At 39.5% G+C, this 20566-nt stretch overlaps 3 protein-coding genes across 7 annotated transcripts in view; all 3 read right to left on the minus strand.

The window, feature by feature from the left end:
- pde4ca (phosphodiesterase 4C, cAMP-specific a) overlaps positions 1-2885 on the minus strand; it is a 51246-nt gene extending 48361 nt beyond the window's left edge. For both annotated transcript variants that reach the window (XM_019259087.2, XM_019259085.2), the window contains exons 1-2: positions 2431-2885; positions 1074-1303 (exon numbers count right to left, since the gene is read on the minus strand). In XM_019259087.2, coding sequence (XP_019114632.1) covers positions 1074-1303; positions 2431-2472 — 272 coding nt within the window. In that variant the 5' untranslated portion in view covers positions 2473-2885. The remainder of the gene's footprint in view (positions 1-1073; positions 1304-2430) is intronic.
- A 515-nt stretch (positions 2886-3400) lies between these two features.
- Positions 3401-6676, minus strand: ifi30a (IFI30 lysosomal thiol reductase a). Its single transcript, NM_001303352.1, is given in 7 exon segments — positions 3401-3645; positions 4034-4102; positions 4541-4693; positions 4801-4887; positions 4983-5057; positions 5225-5413; positions 6481-6676. Coding segments are annotated over 7 exon segments (771 nt in total). The 5' UTR covers positions 6613-6676; the 3' UTR covers positions 3401-3579.
- A 1928-nt stretch (positions 6677-8604) lies between these two features.
- Positions 8605-20566, minus strand: part of pik3r2 (phosphoinositide-3-kinase, regulatory subunit 2 (beta)) — a 34609-nt gene continuing 22647 nt past the window's right edge. For all 4 annotated transcript variants that reach the window (XM_019259076.2, XM_027284922.1, XM_019259074.2 and 1 more), the window contains 11 exons: positions 19592-19802; positions 19302-19387; positions 18974-19076; positions 18198-18296; positions 17814-17994; positions 17592-17711; positions 17359-17501; positions 17073-17249; positions 16896-16967; positions 16611-16781; positions 8605-15763 (listed from right to left, as the gene is read on the minus strand). In XM_019259076.2, the coding sequence (XP_019114621.1) occupies positions 15556-15763; positions 16611-16781; positions 16896-16967; positions 17073-17249; positions 17359-17501; positions 17592-17711; positions 17814-17994; positions 18198-18296; positions 18974-19076; positions 19302-19387; positions 19592-19802 (1571 nt within the window). In that variant the 3' untranslated portion in view covers positions 8605-15555. The remainder of the gene's footprint in view (positions 15764-16610; positions 16782-16895; positions 16968-17072; positions 17250-17358; positions 17502-17591; positions 17712-17813; positions 17995-18197; positions 18297-18973; positions 19077-19301; positions 19388-19591; positions 19803-20566) is intronic.

Raw genomic sequence — 20566 nt, forward strand, 5'->3', positions numbered from 1 at the left:
GACCGTGACACATTAAACGAGATGAATCTGCACGCCTGCGTGTTTGCTTTGACATGTTGACAAATTGTGTCAAGTTACGGACGCAATCCACGTGCTCTGAGAAAGTATAACACAAGAGTGTGGAGGCAAAAATCATAGTTTTAAACATGCCAATTGTGTAAACAAATAAGGTCTCATGCTGTGATCAGTTTTAGTCAGATCTAACTCAACACAGACGTGTTGCTGTTTAATAACACATGAAGGTTTGTAGCGGCAATGCTACAACTGTGTCTTTGTCTTGCGTACATCTGATCACCTTTCACATGCACTACAGCTACCTACGTAATCAAACAGGTCTGACTACATTCTTTCAACATGTGAAAAAAGAAAACACAACGTGCAGTACAGTGTACACACAACCACCTGTGTGCACACATACACATTTGGTGCATACGCACATACAATTTAGAGGGGCGAAAATGCTACAGATGTGTTTGAATGTTGTTGTGGAAACAATCACAAGAGCCTTGTTTGTCTGATCTTTTATGGTGATAATTGTTCAGCTGTATCACGGAGGGGAGAGCAACGCCTTGAGTGTGACACTTTGTTGGATCATATGCTCAAGAAGCAAAATCAACTTTTTTTATCTAAATTCAGCAGTTAGGGAGCAAAAACACTTGCATCAAGCTGAACACTCTGAACTTGAGCTGGAGTATGGTGCTGCAAAGTTATCTTAAATGTGTGTTGACTTACAAGGCCGCAACATGCTGGAGTCCCAGGTGGGTTGGTTATTGATTGACCACATGCAATTTTAATCATTAATCTGGAAAATGGGCCCAAAAAAAACTCACATTCACAGAGCCCACAAGTACGAGAAAATGTGCGAGCTTGCTGAGAGTCTTAAAAACATCACATATAACTTTTAGTTTAAAAGACTGAATAACCCAAAAAAACAACAACTAATAAATAATACTGATAGATTAAATAATGTAGATTTAGTTTTGGTGTAAATAATGAATGACATTTCACTAAAAAGCAATTGTCTTAGTTCTACAGAAAGATAGCGACAACAACACGCAGCATCATCGACTCACAAGTCTCTGGAGATGCAGCTGGTCAGAGTCCCTAGGCTCCTGGAGGGCTTGATGCTTCGAACAGTGGGGTTGGACTGGAGGCCATCCTCAGGTTTGTCCTGCGTGGAGGGTCTGCAAGACAGCTTGGGCAGCTGCAGGGTGCCCGAGAAGAGCCTCTTCACTGCACATTTGACGTCGGAGTCCTGGAGGAGCTCGATGTAGGAGGCCTGCTCTGAAGAGTCCCACTGTCTCTGGACGACCAGAAGACACAAAGACAGTCAGTTTAATTACTTTATTATATCAGATGCTTGTAGCTATCAAATTAGAAAATCTGACCTGTGATGTGTGTAATCAAGATGCTCCAACTCTTTTATGTAAAAAGTTGGTTGAGCAAATATTTTAACTGATTCAGCTGTTCACGTTTACATATTGTGTAATTGTGTATAATATTTTTAGGACTGGAAACTACTAAAGGAACTCATCATGTGTGATATTTATTTTAGAGAATATTGATTTTCATATTTATACAATTCGATGATTTAGAAATTAGTAAATTAGAAAAAAAAACATCCAGTGAGATCTAAAGGTAAGTTACAGACAGGGCTGTTTTTGTGCTGTTGCCGAAAATATGACGAGTCTCGCATAAAAGCACACTCGGTCACTATTTTTGGAAAGTTTATCTGATTTCAGGTCCTGAGACCCACACACTATCACCTTGGACACAATAGACGGTTCTCACAGGGAGCTAGTGTTTGAGATTTAGCTCTTAGGGCATCTCTCTTTGAGCGTCAGTGTTGAAGGGAAAACAGATCAGAGTCCTTGTTTTCTGCTGCATCCCGTGACTTTATCTCCACATCTGCTTAGGAGTAACACCTTTCTATCAACAGTTGTCAACACACTCAACTTGGTTGTTGACTTTTTTTAGATTTCTGATTAGTAGACTTTTTCTTTGTCATTAATTTCATTTTCTCACAAAAATACTATTACTGCTAAATTATGTATGTATATTCAAAATGGCCGTTGAATGTCCCCACAACCCTCATTTGTTTAAACTAATAAACATAACAGACAAGTTATTGCTATTAACATGAGCTTGCATTTACAAAGGCTTGTTTTTAACACATAAGACTCCAATAATCTTCTCCATAACTGCTTGGCAATGGAAAAAAAACACAGGCATCCTTAAGTAAAATAGATTCATCACATGAGTAACCTGCCATCTTGTTTTTTGTAATATAACTAACCAGCTATGAGTTTTGAAAAAATATATTTAAAAAAAAATCATTTGTATAAGCTCTAAGTCACAGGCATAATATTAATTGAATTTAATAACACTTTTCTTTTCAGTATTTCTTATAGGTTAATTAATGACCCTTACCTCAGTGAAGTTGAAAAATTTTGACGAGTTATTTCTCCTCATACTGTCAGCTACTGTATTATGGGAACAAGACAACTGGGAAGGAAATGCCAAAGAGGAGGATACAGATACCACATTTAAGATGAGATATGAAGTTGTCTGTGGGACCAATACTTCCTCGGACACAGTAATAAACAACCAATTTCCCCGCCTCCTCTGTCATTACCTTAGTGATAAACAGCCAACTTTTTAGTACACTTTTGAATTTGCATCCAAGCCTTCTGCTGTGGCCTTTAAAAAAAAAAAAAAGCCAAAAGCAATGAATATTTTAGGACATGGCATGAATTAGTCCGTGGAGCAGAAATGAGAAATGATATGGAGCCTGCAGATGTTGGTAGTGAGGTTGAGGTTATTATTCATGTGTGTCTATCAGCCTGAAGAATCAGTGGACCTCATGCATCCAGACCTTCTGGTTAGGTAAGACTCTGGTTTTACTCAAGCTGCTGCTTACACTCCGTGTAACTGTCCGTGTAACTTTTTTTTAAACAACATAAATAGAACTTCATCCCCAACAGAAAAAACAAAGTATGCAAGTATAACGTTAGTTGTGATTCATGTGATCACTCATGTTTCAGTGCCTTTAGTTTTAATCTCTGGTTTGCTTGTTGACGTATACCTTATGTATTATTTAGTATACTTTTCAAGATGATCAGACACAGACTATACTGGGTTCAGAAATCTGAAAAAATGTAAATAACCTTTTTAAAGATGGTTCAGTACTTTCTAACATGAATGTCCATGTAACTTAGTTGGGTTCTCTTTTTCATTACCTTTGGTACGCAAGACTGCAAAGTGAAAATTATGAGATATGGCGCCATCTGATGGACAATGAAAGGACTTTCTTTGACAAGACTGCTAACGTCAGAATCTTGAGTGAAAATGCTATAAAAAGTATTTATAGTTTCAATAGATAATATTTCAATGATGACACTTTTTTTTAGAAATTGTATTTATAATCTGTGAATTATAAAGTGAGGCAATCATTTTTCCCTTTATAGAAACATAAAAATCACAGTTTAAAAGAATATCTGATGACAATCCTCAGTGTTCCTGATTGCGTGGCCACACCTGGAGCAGAACAAGCAAACAGGCATGTGCAGTGCTTCTCCTTCACTCTTTTTTGCAGCGGCTTTGGTACGCTTTCTGGCTCTGGCCACAGACTGGAGGCTTGGGGCCCTGGAAGAAATGAAACGCATGTTAAGAAGTTCAAAGGTCAAGTCTACAAGCAAACAACAAACTGCTTGTGGTTGTCACATTCTCTCACACAGACACAGACACATAACTCTAACAAAATGAGCAGTGTGTCAAACCAAGTCGACCCCAAACCTGACGTAGTCTACAAAAAATATCACAGGATTGTGCAGATTTGTGTGGATGCAAGCTCCTGTTGTGTTCCTTTAAACATTTTCTGAAGTAAAGCGTTACATTTGATGAGTTATTACATTTAAATGTGATTGGCACTGCTGTTTCAGAGTTATGAGACCAGTCAATTCACAGTCTGACACATACACACACACAGAATTTATATTAAGACAGAAGTGTCAATGAATGACATTAACTGTACCTTGTACATGCTGCAGACCAGAGTGTAGAGAGAAGTCATGGCCTTATCCTGCAGATCCTCTGTGTGCTCCTGCAAATCAAATAACAAGTAACTCCTTTATGCTCAGGTCATAAATGTTTCCTTTATGTGTCAGCTTTACCAACTTTATTGCACATAAAGGTTAAAACATTCATTGGCAGATGAAGAGCCAAGCCAAAGTATGTTTTTGTAACAGTTTTTGTAGCAGATACAGTCTTCACATTGACAACTATTTTATGGCGATGTAATAGTCAAAAAAATAATTAAAAAATCTGAGGCACCCCATGGTGCCAAGACTGCTGGCTATGATTTTCCCACAGCCCAACATAATAATCAATTTCCTTCATACTATTTTTATTAAAACCTGAAGAAATAAAAATAATTAGAATTGGGGGACTAAACAACAAAATCCCAATTTTTGTAGAGATATTCAGTTTTCCTCAAATTGGGCCACAGAGGCCATAGGTTCTGCTGATAAATGCATCTTACCCCATTAACGGTCACCCAGGGCACATATTCGTGTGGAGGTTTCAGCCCTTGGGTTGCCAGGGCATTCTGATGCATCAGCTGCATCCCCTGGTCCCCGTTCACACACTTCATCAGGGTTTCCCATTTCAATTCAGGGGCGTAGACTTCCGCGCACTACAAACAAAAATGAAGGGAAACACACACAGCAACTTTGGTTTATGATAGGGGAAGTGGCAGAGACAGAAAAGCGGGTGCAGAGAAGTAGAAAGAGAGTTTCTCACGTTCTTGGCTGACTTGATGACATCACTAGAGGATTCCATACAGAAGATGATCGGGAAAGCATAGTCCGTCATGTTCAGTAAACAAGTCTGAGAGGAAGAGAGTAAAAAAAAAAATCATCATAGTAGACTGTCAACATTATGAATCATGTACAGTGTTATTCAGCAATTTTCACTCTGTTTACCTCGAGCATGTTGCCAAAACATTCCTGTTCTCCGTGCTGGCACTCGTAAGTATACTTCTGTCCTGCAGGTTTTTCCTGGTGTGTGGTTTGGGTGGGGTTAATACAGCACAGTCATAAGTTACAATAAAAACAAAGTATAATTTCACAACCAAGATTACAACATATTTTACATAATCATCTCTCTCTAACCGTTAAAGTTGAAGGGTAATCTCCTTTGTGTGAGTGCTTCATTTACTGCTTACCTGTGCATTGCCATAGGGCACCAGTTTAACATCCATGATGTCCATCAGCATGACCCAGGTGGGGAAGAGCATGAGACTGAGGAACTGTCTGCATCCGGGGCATAGAGTCTCATAGTAAAGCCCCACCTCGACCTTATCTACTTTCTGGTGGGACTTGGTGAAGTTGGACAGGAGGCACTCCTTCAAAACCTGCACACAAGGGGGCAGAAGAGGGGGTGGTTAACGTTCATGTGATCATGTGAGAGCTTCTGCATGGTCAGGCTGTTTTCCATCAGGATTGCTCATCAGTGGGTTTTTTTTTTTTTTTTTAAATATTTTCCAAAGATCAACAGACCTTTTTTTTTTGGCATCAAATAGCAGTGTCAACACAGGTATTTGCAATGATACTAATTAGGATTCCATTTATTACAGCAGAGACTTTACAGTGAGCACAGCATGCACCACAGCAGCACCTGAATGGAACAGGGCCTTCATTTGCATCATTGGTAACACCCGTGACAAAAGTCTATTGGGAGTTTGGGGAATTACCCGTCTTATAGAGGAAATAAAGTTACTGCTACAATGCCCATTATTTGTTTCTGATAATATGACACCTGGCTGAGTATCCTGTGTGAAACTGACACCGAGCAGAGGGATAGTTTTACATATGTCCGTGTTTATCTGAGTTTGACTGAGTCAGAGGAAGCCAGACACGTAAAGGGAGTAACATTTTCAAAAAGTTTCCCTTCCTCATTCCCTCAGTTGTTTCATAGTCGACTAGACTTAGCTGCCCACTCCTTCCTCAGTGAGTCAAGATGGTCTTATAAACTACAGGAGTCCACAGTCTGCACACAGCGTAACTTTAGTATCAAAAGTTTTACACGTCGCACACAGAACACTGGACGGGGAAGGATACAATGCTGTGTGGACACCTCCAATAGTTTTTTTTACTATTGTTTTGAAGTATGACTACTTATGAAAAGCTAACGGAGAAACTGTCTTCACGGTGGTTATTGGTCTTACCAGGTTTATAGCCACTTTAATCGGTGAAAAAGTTAACTAACTAGTAAATTAACGCCAATTAGTGTCGACGAAGCGAAGCACTGTTGCTATGGTTTCCAGCAGCTACATCTCGCGCAGTGATTTAGAACGGCGGTTAAACAGTTGACCGGAACTAGTTTTATCTGAGGTGTAACTATTCATTCATAAACATTTCCGTGCTCATGCGCAAAAAAACAAAACAAAACAATGACTAATCAATACATTAATAATCTTACCCCGCACTGGACAGCAGCTTGCAGAGATGAGCACCACTTTGATGGAGGGTAGGAGCATGAAGAGAGAAGAGCGCAGTCGCCGTACTGAGTGTACAACCAAACAGTAAGCAGCAGCAGCAGAGGGCCCTTCATCTTCAGCTGCAGTGTAGAGTTTTACTTTAACACGGAACAATAAAGACAGCAGCAACACGGCGACGACCTACAAACTACTGTGCGTCCTGGGACTTTAAATACTGCACAGATGCTTCCCCGTGGAAGCTGCCTATTTTTTGATTGGCTCTCGGGTCACGCGAACAAGACAGCGTCACTTGTTGCGGGAAGACATCAATGCCCGAAACCCTCTTCTGTCCTGGAGAAAGACGTCTCCACAGAAGTGAGGCAGGATGTAATCATTTTTCATGAGTTATTTTTTTTTATCTTAAATGCTGCTTAAACATTTCCATACACCAGATGAAGCATTTTATGGCAAATTAAGGCCTGCATTACAGTTAAAACCCAACCCTCCACATGTACTGTATGTGTTCTTGTGCAATCAAGGAAAAATTAGGAAACTGAATATGTGTCTAGGGGTCCCATGATCAGGTCATGAAGTTCTACTCTTTTTTTTTTTTTTTTGTCTTCCATGACTTCTGACACATCTGGCTAACTATAAAGCAGTGGCATGTCTCATGTCAGTTTATCAGTCCATAGGTCTTGCTTAAGAAAAGGCATATGAAACACACGCACTGCAGGAAAACTTCACAACCCTTGAACATTATGAAAGATTTACCGGGTGACTCTCACATGATGTCCTCCCAGCTCTCCTCCTAAACCAGTGCAGCGACAGTTTCCTCATGTTATAATTATATTAAAGCACCACACTGAAAGACTGTTGTTTTCACTGGTTATTGTTCTTACAGTACATGAAGTAATATAAAAATACCCAGTCAATGTGGGGAATAAAACGGTTGGTTATATTGTACAAAGAAGTGTTGCTTCACTCAATCACAGCAGATTTTTACTTCCCCATCCAGACTTTCAGCCTGGGTTTTCATTGCAGAGGTTTGGCGATTCTCTTGTGAGATTTATGTCCCCATACTAATGTAATATAAGTGATTCTATTTCATTTGTGGTTCTCACAACATTAAATAATTATATTCACGTCAGCGGGATTGTCTTTCTAGACAAACAAGTCCTGGTTACTCTGGTTACACCACAGTCCTTAGTGTGGCATTCTTTACTACCAAAGAAACTTCCTTGAAAATTGTTCATAGGTAAAGGGAAGAGAAAACATTTATTCTTAAAAGGTTCCCTGTTATGGTCACGTTGTTAGTTTCACTAAAATGCATTGTGTGTATTCTTGAGACGTAGTGAACGTGTGAATGGATTTACTTCCTCATCAAAAAAATTAGCAGAAGTTTATTTGAGATATTTCAAATGCTGCACTGTTTACGGCTTCAAATACATGCAAATGTTTACACATGCTTACTTGCCTGAAGTCTTCTTCGTCACTATCTTTGTTGGTGCTTTTGTAATGGAGTGCTCATGCATGTTCATCATACCAACTAAATTATATTAATGATGAACTAATAATTCAAAAAACAATGGTGCACATGGTACCTTTAACTTGAGTGAACCCTTAAATGTGTTTTTGTTAATATCTTAGTCTGGCATTTTGAAAATAGAACAGTAAATTACAGATTTTTCACACATTGCATTTTAAGTTTGGTACAATATGTTTTAGTTTTTGTCCCCAAAGACATCCAGAGTACAACTATTACATGAATATATAAGTTAAAGTGTGACAAGGTGATGATCAGTTTAAGATAAGACAGACTTTAATGAGCCCACTATGGGGAAATTCACGTCACAGCAGACAAAGAGTCTGACAGTTGTTTAAATGAAGGACCTGTGGTAGAGCTCTTTCTTACATGGTGGGAGTATCAGTCTGTTGCTGAAGGAGCTGTTTAAGGCCTCCACAGTCTCATGCAGGAGGTGAGAGGAGTTGTTCATGATGGATGTCAGCTTCCTCTCCCTGACTTCCTCTATGGAGTCTAGGGGACTGTTTAGGACAGAGTTTGTTGACTCTGTTTCTAAGAGCACAAAAGACTTATTATGAAGCATCAAAACAAAAACCAGACAGGCTTTGTTTCATATATCTTTTATTGTCTTTTTAAAATCATTGCATCAGCCTAAAGAAAGAACCGTACAGATGAAAGAGTACCTGTCTGAAGACAAACACAACTCTGAAGCAAGCTGTACACAAGAGAGAAAGAAAGAAATGTTGCATCTGAATTAAGACAGACCAACAGAGGGAGAATAACACAAGAGAAGAGGAGTAACCATCTTTCGTGCATAGGGGTTGGGCACACCTCAACCAATAGGCCTCTACTGGCTGAAACAACAGTGCTCCCTCTGAGTTCAATTGCACTTTGGTGTAGAGTAGCTTTATGTGACTGCCCCGTTCATTTCCATTCATCGTTTTTGAAAGAAAGAGAAAACCTCATCATTATTTACTATAACCGTACATCTGTTGATGCTGCTGAGGCAGTGATACACCAGGCAAGTTGTTGGACAACATAGTAGAGGACATGAGACAAGACGTTGCCTTGTTATTAGTGTAAAAACGCGTACATGTGTTTTAAATTGTTGCCACTCTGTAATGTTGCACAGGCCATTGCTGGATGGATCACTGCCAATTTGTTTCCAACATGCAGAGTTGGGTCTTGAATATGAAACTACTGTACACCAGTTAAAAATACTACAACATTTCCATTATTCTAACCGAACAAATGGCAACCTGACCAATCAGGTCAAAGTCTAGATTGAGAAGTGATGACGTGAAAAGAGTGGATAGAGGCAGAAAAAAGGAAATGAAAGTTCAGTTGTTAATGTCATCATATTTAAATGAAAATCACACACAAGCTGAGACTATAGTGGATAAATTTTGGTCTTAAAAATGAGTTAACCAACCAATAGAGCAACTGATTCGGCTTCATTTGAGTATCATTTACTGTGTAGTGCAAAATCAAGAACGGGATGTCTCTTGATAGTTATTCCTGAATTTCCAACTTTGTTTATGTACTAAAACTGTACTCAAGCATGTTCACCAAGTGGTGTGTTTGTACTGTTATTCACATGTGGGTGTCACCCGCTATAAATTCTTGGATCTGAATCCTTACCAGAGAAACGTGTGTCAGAGCCATACTAACATAATATCAACAGCAAAAAGATGCAACAGCGTCTCAAGTTAGGATTCAGTCCTGCATATACGGCTCAGTGTAAGGTGAAGTAGTCAGCAGGTAAAGAATGACAAAGACTGATGAATACCTGTGGATTACAGAAAAACTAATCTTGTTGAGTTATTACTTTGAAATTGAGGGAGCACTGTTCTCATATGTACAAAAAAAAAAAAGAAAAAAAAAAGAGGAACGAACCAAAACAGAGAAAACAGAACAAGCAGTCATAACATTTTCAAGTTTAAAATGACAGAAAATAATGAAATATGAATCAATCACAGCCACTTTGAGGGACCGACAGATTGATTCTCAAACGCATATTTACTATTTGGTTAATTACATATTGTAAACATTTGTATTTCTTTTTTTTTTTCTGTATGGAGGAAAAATTTCAAGCTAGCTTATTTTTTTTCTTTATAGGCTCTGTAAAGGTTATCATTAACAGATATAAACAAACAAACAAAAACACTTGGACAGACAAATCTATCAGCTTTTTTAAAAAGCCGAATGAAAAAAATAAAAAAAAATAAAAATACTCAGGCACCATAAAAGAACACTTTCTAATGCCATCATTGTTCCACGTACAAAGATCTGCGTAAAGGAGTGATCAAGAACCGTTAAATCGTGTACCTTTTTCTCCGTCAGGTGAACAGGTTTTACCTTTCTCTTTTTTTTCCTGCCTGTGTTTGTATGTAAGTCCAGGCCACCCCTCCCCCCCAAAAAAAAAAAAAAAAAAAAAAAAGAAAAACCCCCAAAAAACCCCAAATGAATAAACAAAAAAACCCTTCAGCAACCACAGAGATCTACCAAAAGGACGATACAGTGGTAAGATGGTTCTTTGCTACAGCATCAGTGTCCGATCTATGGTGGATCTCTGTGGCAGCATCCTAAGTGTATCTTTTGTGGTGCAACTTTAACACTCAAGTCTACTCACAAAAAAAACAAAACAATCTTCTAAATGACAAAAAAACAAAAAAAACAAAAAAAACAGATTCTCAAGTTCAAGAAAGAAAAAAAAAAAAAGAAACAACTCCTCTCTAATATTTAATAAATGCAAAGCAGCCAAGACTGCATTTAACATATAGACTCAGCTCTGTAAATATTAACACATGTACATAAGCTTGCTTCATCCTCTGAATGCACCTGATAAATCATGCGTAATAGATTACATGTATGTCGATCAACTGTAACCACAAAGTTTGTTGCTGATCACGATGAAGCTCACTGCAGCTGATTAGTAAAAACGCTTGCGTTTCAATAACTGCTCGGATACAAAGCAGCCGTGGAGCAATTCTAAAGATCACGTTCACATCAAAGCCTCTTTCTGATTTGTTTCAAGCACAACCCAAATCAGAATTACATCATCCAAAAATATAGATATCTAAGTATATATTTCAAAATATTTATTCTCTAGTATGTCTCTCATTCTTCAAACCTTATTAGACACCAAATATAGGTCTTTCTTTGTAGTAGTGAAAGATGTGCTTTGTGTGTGAGGCCAGTTCAAGAAATATCATTTACAGTGTACCAAAGCCGATGAAAAAATATTGAATTCCTTGAATGATCATTCGTCATATAGAAAAATGTTTTTCAAGAAGCTCTGACACAAATGCATATCTAATAGATGAGCAGGATAACAGCTTTGAGTTTCAGAGTAACATCTACCAAAAAGTGGGATTAAAGTCTCTAAGTCAAAGCGCAATAAAGTCTTCATCTTCTGCCCGTTTCATGCCCGTCTCACCACGAGACCGAGGTTTCATTGCTACTAATGTTGCATTGCATCTAACTATTAAACATCTGTGATTAATATGGCATATATGGCAGATGAAAGTGTTTGCCGACACCGCAAAAATGTTCATCTTAACAAGTGATGCAAAAAACTCTTCCGTTCTGCATTTCTACTTTTCTTTAAGCAACTAAAAAACATCAAGCAAACAGCTTGAATAAAAGCAGAACTTTCTGGTTCATGAACTTTTTCCTGTATTCGGATTTATAAAATCAGTTGTCTATATGTCCCGCCCAAAGAAAAAAAGATAAGATCACAAAATCTTTCCGGGAGTAGTAAGTGAAGAAATGTTGTTTCGTAATCGTGGACCGTAAAAGGAAAATTAATGTCACTCATCTTGTTAAGTTGGACAATCTTGCTGTGTGGAGACAAATTGCATAATGAGCCAGCAGCTCTCTTTAAAGTTTGTTTTGAAAAGTATTACAGAGTTTATACAGTCCATGTAGTAAAACTAACTCTATAATGAAAACTTTGCAATCAGTCAAAAGCATCAGAATTACACACACAGTTGTTGAAAAACAACAAAAGCATATACTGTACACTGTATAATCCGATATCATAAAGAAAAATGTCAATCACTCCCAATATACTGTATGGAAAGACCTTAAAACTATCAACTAAAAACACTATTGACAACTGAGCTTCACCACTGTCTGTGAGTTTATGGTTGTTGGGTGTTAGACACACTACTTTGAGCGTGTGGAACAGAAAAAAAAAGTGCAGTCACAAAAGTGTTGGTCCAACAAACTGGATTAAGGATGTGTCAGCAGTGGCAGATGACTCAACCGGATTGCCTGTTCACAAAGGAACCGACTCTTAATACGAAACACTGAGAAATGCTGCATGCATTATAACTTGAGAGCTTATCAAATGAGCTTCGAACAACTGGGCTGGGCCACGGATGTGTACGGTTCACATTTCTATCTTATCTGAGTTTTATTCAAAAATATACCAGACAAATAATAATAATAAAAAAAAACAAAACACCAAAGCAATCTAGCTTTGGTGCACAGTGAGAGAGAGCACCAAGCTACTGTACAGCCCCCGCCATAGAAAGAAAGAATATGTAACAACTATAGATGTAACAACAAAGAGGCACGACTAAAATCTGTCACTCTTTAATCTATAACATGCTCAGAGTTGCTCTAACACACACAGACACACACACAGACAAACACACACACACACACAACACAATATGCTAATTTGCCAGATACCTTTTTTAGTCTTTGATAAATGGCAAACGTGTGAACCATGGGGCACAGCATGTGGTGGCGTGGCACCATCTTGTAGAGCAGCGCTCCAATGACAACGAGGAGAAGACGAGCTCATCACAATGACTAAAAGGCACTTCTAATCTTTCTCGCTCACGTGTTTGTATAGCCCTCTAATCAGAAGCACCGCCGTCACCTCTAGTTTAATTCTTGGGATTTTCTACATGCCAAGAACTGTGCAAAGTACAGTACAGTTGATTTGTCCTGATGTCTTGATTAAAACTTTTCAGGTCGAGTTCGGTTTCACTTGAAAATGGGATTGGTCTGTTTGGGGGAAACAAAATGTTGCTAAATAAAAATCACAGAAGTGACACTATGCCAGAAAGCGATGAAACTTTAAGTCATCACAGACTTTGATGTCCAGCAGAGTAGGTGAATATCTCAGTTTTGGGGAATCAAAAACGTCGACTTCTGTCCTTCCACAACAACAATAATAAATCCAAAAAGCCAAATGTGCAACCTTTAAATACAACTTCTCTAAAACTTTCTGTTGCCAATGACTTTTGACTCTATATCTTTCTACAAAAATACTTTTTTTTTTCTTTACCTTTTTGACAATCTGAGTCTACTATAAGTAGGAAATATATTCTCAAGAAATCAAACTATGTAAATCGAATTTAAAAGAGGCATCACGTGACGCCTCTATCTTTCTCCTTCTTTTCTACACAAAAATAACTGAATAACCCGCCTCTCGAGTAATGAGCTGTGCTTTTAAAAGTGACAAAACGGGGGGAGAAATTCACTGCCACAGCACAGAACAGACGGAGGGAACAAAGAAACGTATTATCCACAAACGACTGTGTTGTGCATAGTACTGCACATCATACTGTATATGCACTACACAAAGTACAATGATCAACCACTGGTTCCAAGTGAAAAAACCAAACACAACCCAAATGAAGGACTCCATGCGTACTGTACTAGATAATCTCTCAGACCACAGAGGCCATGCTATATGGCAAAAGGACTGGTTCTTTTTTTTTTCTTCTTTTCTTTCTTGCTACATGAAAAGACATCCTTCATTTGGCTCACATTAGCTGGATACCGTGCATCCTTTAACAGAATCTAAGAGCATAGCAATTAATCTGAAAACATAAAGAGACACGGCGATGAAATCTCATAAAGTCACATCCACTGACTGCATGTGTGTCTGAAATATACTGTACATGAGTTATATTACTGCTTTCTTTTTTGTTTGTTTGTTTGTTTTGTACATCAATGTTCTACAGCTCTGTGAGTCAAGCTTGTGATGAAAGGAACAGTCAAGCACAAGGGCGGGAAGCAGGAAGTACCGTGAGTAAAATCTGCATAAAAAAAAAAACAATAAACATCTGCAAGGACATTATACCGCTAAAAACAATCTAACTAGAGACGAGGCAAATACAGTACCGAAGATACGATAATCACATAGATTGATGCTCTGCACGTGTCTTAAGCATATAGAAACAAGACACAGAAGAGGAGCACTAACAGTTATGCCTTAAGTCAATGGCTACAGGTGCTACAGTTTTAAAGAGGATGAAAAAAAGAAGGGAGAAGTTTGAAACAAAGACGTTTGGATGCAGGAGTTTTTCCACAATTTCCATTTAGAAAGAAACCCGAATCACATGGAGCTGCATTTATCAATGTACCTCTCCATCTAGTGTTTTTGTGATTAAGAAGTCGTTTTTATATTCACAATATACCAAATATGTACCATGCATTTCTATCCTGTAATACAGCATTTTACTGTACGTTGTACCTCGTCAGTTCAAAAGGAGGCCCGCTGAGAGAGAGAGAGAGCAACAAGCCAAAGCAGTTGGAAATAAAGATCATTTCATAAAAAATATACCTATATGTGTGTGTACCTTTTAAAGCTGTAGCTTCGTCTATGTCGACAGTCGCTCATTCCCTCCTTCCTTCTTTCAACCTCGACGTGCCCCCTTGTTCTAGTGACACAGGCTTGTGGTCATTCAAAGCTATTACTATGGCACTTAAGCAAGCTGTAAATTCAATCCATCTTTTTTTAAAACCCCCTGAAAAAAACAAAAACCCCCAGCAATTTCTCTCCCAATCCCTCCCACGTCCTCCCCTCCCGGCTCCAGTGACTACACCCCCCTGGTCCACGTTTTTCTCAGCCTTTAGGTGTGAAGCGAGCAGCCTGGTTTAGCCAAGCCAGTCCGTTCAGTGGATGACAGCTCAGGCTTTTGTCGACGGAGAGTTTGCAGGCAGTCTGGGGGTGACAGATTGGGCCTTTGTCTATGGACAATTATCACGTGTATGAGGCAAAAAACACAAAACAAAAGTGCCTCCTGTAAATTTTCCCATCATCCCGCCGTCTGGTTTCTCTCGTCTTCCCCACGATCTTGAAAAATTTCTGTGCTTATTATGTCTTCTTTTAACACATTTAGTCGTTGTTGTCTCTCTATCAAAGGTATTTTCTTTGTGAATTTCTCACAATTTTTTTTTTCATAACTGACACTGTAGAGTCACGGCTGGCTAATGTGACACTCTCCTCAAGTTAAAACTCACTGCGTCAGCTGTCAACTGTACAGTGCTTCGTAGTAGTGTGCTTATTTTGAAGCCATGCTGTTAGCAAGGAGTGCTCTTTGCTGGACTGGGGTCTGTGTGGGAAAATTAGCACCAGCGACCAGCCAAAGCACTTATGAATTTCAAATCGTGGCTGTTGAGTCTATTTTCATCGCCACTTAAACAAGAACAAGCATTGTTCAGAGGTTCATTCTTTCCCCAATGCACATGACGAACAAATTTTGTTTCCCCCACCCTCGTTGGTGTCCTACAACTGCTGGTGGATAATTCATCTAGGGTGCTGGTTCTGGTTCTGAGAGCGGGCCAGGACTGGGTAGGCCAGATTTACATTCAGCTGGTCGTTGTGTTGGACCAAAGAGACATTTTTGTAGTGGAGCACCAGGTCTTTCAGGGACGAGTAGAGATTGTAGGGCTCGGCAAATCCATAACCTGTGGCCGTCTTGTAGATGACGCAGTGCTTGGTGTCACCCTCCACACTGGAAAGAAGGACAGAGATCATTTTTAGTGCTGCTCTGGAAATAGTAAATCTAGAAACAGTTGCTTATTTACACATCTAGCCTTCATGGAGAAACATTTCCAATCATTTGAAGTTTGTGTATATCTCTCTCTTTTAGCCTTCTCCTGAGTGAGATATCTGACTCTTTTACTGCTAAACACTATGTCCTACAGCTAGTTGCTGACTTTGTATGTTGTTCACAGTGGGTTTTTAAAGCTTTCTCACAGTAAACAGCTGCCTGCTGTGACTGAGAATGACCCCGAGAGAGTGGTGACAGTGAGTTGATCGTTAATCTCATAAAGCTGAGAGGAGCTGCAGATTTAGGCAATAATTCTCTGTAGGTTGATGACATGTCACATTGCTATTGTAAAAATATCAATTATAGCTGCTTTCAGACACAATATTTCATGTTAAAAGGAACAATATGTAACTTTATCTGTAACACTGATATCTAGTGGTTAAATAATTGGTACTGCAGTCCAAATTCAAAATATTTGAGAGTCATAGATCATGCAGGTTGTCAGGTTGAAGACACTGAACCTTCACGAGCGCATAATGAACACAACTTGATCAGACTTTGACCTCCCAGTCTGACTTCAGTCTGGGTTGCAAAATAATGACAGTAAGAAGTTTAATTTGGTTTGTGTCCAATAGTTTGACAGAGAGAGGGAGAGACTGTTTCACAGCGGTTATTTTCAACATAAATAAACTCAGCAGTAGAAGAAACATTGCGTTGCATTAATACAGTAAATATCTTACATATTGTTCCTTTAAGAACGCATATGGCACAGACATTTTGAACAGAAGCCAGCACAAATGAAACTCACACTACGGAACAGGCGTAGGAGCCCTTCTGTGATTGGCTCTCACGGATGAGGAAGGTCCCGTCACATTTGCCTCTCAGCATCTCCTCAGCCTGGGTGCGTTTGATATCACCCACATACCAGGTACACTCATCGTGGTGGGGTGAGCCCTCGTCCTCCTCCAGTGAGTAGGAGCTGGAAACACAAAAATCAGCAGCAGACACTCCATCACTAAATTACCCTAAATTACTGGTGGAGGCACTAAAGCAAGAAGTCATCACAAGCTGGTGGTTCATCTTAAACACTTACTCATCAGCATCATTCTTTATGCCCAGCCATTCATTGATTTTCTTCTGCCTTGTCCCCTTCTGTGTTAGCCATCTGCAGAACCAAAACACCACAGATTTAAAGCCAATATATATTCTGCATATATTCTCTAAAGTCAAATCAAAGCACAGAGAAAAGTAAATAATTATGTCTCTTTACATCAAGTACTGGTCTCTGATTTTGCGGAGCTGCATAAGATCCGGTTTGAGGCTGTTCATCTTTTTGTCGATCTCTCTGTTGTCGGACACCTGCTCTCTTAGGTCCTGCTCCAGCTTACGCTTGCTGTCATGGATCTCTTTCACACGAGACTTCAAGCGCTCAGAGTTGCTCTGAATCCTGAAGAGAGTGACAAAATTAGTTACAAATGTGTTCTTCAGGGAAATCCGCTGCAGCTGAATTTAACCAGGATTTTAAAAAAATCTTGAGCGCACAAATATAAACTTACTTTTGGATCTCTTTTTCGTTGCCCTCCCGTTGGAACCGCTCCAAAGACTCTCTGCTGTAGCGCTCCTGGGTCTCGCACTGCTCCTCAAAGATCTTGATGGTCTCATTGAAGGCCTCGATGGCTGTACGCTTCATCTGTAGCTCCTGTGGGAAATAAGAGGGACACATCATTAGCTGCTAATAGTGCACATATCCAGTCTTCCACCTGAAAGTGTGTGTGTGTTGAACTCATACCTGTGAAGTTCGTGTGTACTCCTCGTACAGAGAGTCGTACTCGCGGCTCTTATCCTGGTACTGCTCATGATAGACCTTCAACTGCTCTCCCACCTCTTCTATACTGTTCTCCTTCACCAACTGAAGCAAAAAGCACCATTTTGATGAATGAAACAATGAAACAAGGAAGCTCGGAGGGTGGATTTCGCTCGTAATTGAACATACATCTGCAGCATCACCAACCTGTTGGTATTTGGAGACAGGGTACAGGAGCTTAGTGTCCAGCTTGGCGTTGTATTGGGCCAGGGACTCGTGGCGGTAGTGATTAATGAGCTCCACCACAGACAGGAAGGTAAGAGGCTCTGAGAAGCCGTAACTCCCGTCTCTGTGGTAAATCTTTATAAGCTTGTTGTTCCCCCCTTTCCTGCAGGGGGAGACAAATAGAAAAGAAAAAAGAAAATAAGAGGACGTACTGTACATGTTGATGACTTTCAGAAAAGGTTTGTTTCCATTGAATGCCACATTTTGTTTAAGTTCTATAGTAACTTGATACCGATGGTGCAGGACAGTATGTCAGAACTGCAGATGTTCAATGAAGAAACTCTCAAACCACAAGTGTTGCTTTACCTGAGGGTCAGGGTGTACTCGCCTTCCAGTTTACTGGAGGCATCTCGAACCAGAAAGGTGCCATCTGGAGTGTCTCGCAGCTTCTCATTCACCTCCTCTCTGCAAATATGACGACATGCAACATTTACTCTACCAACACCAATCTCCAATAACATAAATAGGTAAACTTACAAACATTGATTTCAGGAGGTTGCACACAATAATCATAATTTACTGTGTGACCGTTCCCTGGGTAATTTGAGGAAGAGTATAAAGCTCAACCCATTAACTGTCTTTTGCACTGTCTCTCTCTCTGGCAGGCTCCACTCACCTCTCCAGGCTGCCTCGTGTTTTTTGGTTTCTTTCTTTTCATGGCACACAACACCTCGCATCTACACATTTTCACTCATGCATACATGCATCATCACCACTGATTGACTGATTAACACACCCCATTGTTTTTTTTGGTTTGTTTTTGGTAAAAGTTATTTGTGTTGTTGAGTTCTTTGCAATAAATTACTTTAATTTTGGCCTTCAACCCGCGTCTCCCTTTGTGTTTGTCATGGCTTTAGAGCCAGGTCATGACAACATTGGGGCTCGTCCGGGATATGAACCCGGGACCTCTCGCACCCGAAGCGAGAATCATACCCCTAGATCCCGGACGAGCCCCCAATGTTGTCATGACCCGGCTCTAGGGAACCGTCACAACTGCCATCTATATATAATAACTCTAAGGCTGCACTTTTATGAGTGATATCGAATACTTTAATAAATAAAAAACGTGATCAATAATTTACCTGGAGATTTCTCCCCAGTACCACTCAGCATCGGTCAGCAGGCCACTTGTGTCTGTCATGGCTGATGGTGCCATTTTTGACTTGACTGGCTTTGCTGGAAGAACTGGGAACACACACACACAAACACAAACACACACACACACAGTTAAAAAAACATATATAATATTGGGACGTATAAAAACACACACACTGAAAAGTAAAAAAAAGTTTGCCAGAAATATCTCTATCAGTGTATTAAAGTTGATATTCATTACAATTTTAATGCTGATAAATCAAAATGTTCTATACTATAACATAAACTATGCTGACTTAGGAAAAGATAACATACCTGGAGGAGTGAGGTCTTGCTCCGTAGTTCTCTCTATCAGCAGCCTCTCCACCACAAGACCAGGAAACTCTTCATCCAATGACAACCTGTAAATCAATTAATCAATGCACAGTTTAATGATAAATAGTTCAGACTCTCAATTCAACATATTTGATCGACTCAAGCATTTGCCTATTGACTTCAGCAGCAGCTTAATGCTTCACAGGACACAGAACAAGATGCCAAATTCTTCAGCTTCACACACTCTACTGCACCAGTTTCTGTATAAAATGATCAACGCAAAAACTTACCAAGGGGTTGAGGGGCCTGTCTGTATCAGCAGGGGTCCAAATATCTGTCCCAACGTGTGTGTGTCTAGGCCATTGCTGGCCTGTGCCTGGGTGACCTTGGCCAGGTGTGTGAGGAGGTACTGCAGGGTGAGCCGGTGATGGAGGGGGACGGTGGTGGAGCCCTCCAGGACCAGGCTTACCTCTCTGCCATGGCTTCCAGCGACTGCACCATCTGGAAGAGGTATTCAAATAACCATGAAGAGGATCTAATTATAAAACTGTTATCAGGTTTTACCAGGTGAGGAGAGTCACAAAATTAAACACAAGAAAATTATGCTGATTTTGGTATTTGTACTGCATCTAAACATTCAATTCATACGTACTCAAAATGCACAGAGAAAGAGGGTCAATGCATGTTTCTGTAAATAGGTCTAGTATATCTGAAGTGAAATCATGCTGTCCTTTGTGCAGAGGAGAATCAGCTGGAGAATTTCTAGCATACCTCACTGAGCTCATCCTCTCCGGACACTTGACTCTATTTTCTCAATGCTGACATGCGGCTGACCTCAGTCAGCTGCATATAAGGCTAGGTTTAGGCCTCACGCAATTATTGTACTTAAATTACAGTTATTGAAGCAATGAAAGGCGCCTTTATATCCACTGAAACAATGTCAGCAGCACGCAGATTATGTTTGTTATCCTGCATAAAATTCATCTGAACTCACTGACTTATTTTTCAGTTTAGTTTGTTGAAACAGGAAATAAAACACCAACATGATGAGATTATTTCATTGTTTGAAGCACAGATCTTATAATCTTATAATTATGTATTATTTAGCTCATAAAACTTATTTCAAGGAATTTCTGATAAAGTGTTATTTTCCTAATACTAGATGTAGTGCAGTCATGAGCCCGTAGAGATTTAAAACAATATAACTTTAGTTGGTATTTTTTAAAAAGGCCCATACTGGTGGTTTCGCATGTTTAAGTCCATTA

The sequence above is a fragment of the Larimichthys crocea genome, chromosome XII, assembly GCF_000972845.2.
Source record: "Larimichthys crocea isolate SSNF chromosome XII, L_crocea_2.0, whole genome shotgun sequence".
In the NCBI taxonomy this organism is placed as follows: domain Eukaryota; kingdom Metazoa; phylum Chordata; class Actinopteri; family Sciaenidae; genus Larimichthys; species Larimichthys crocea.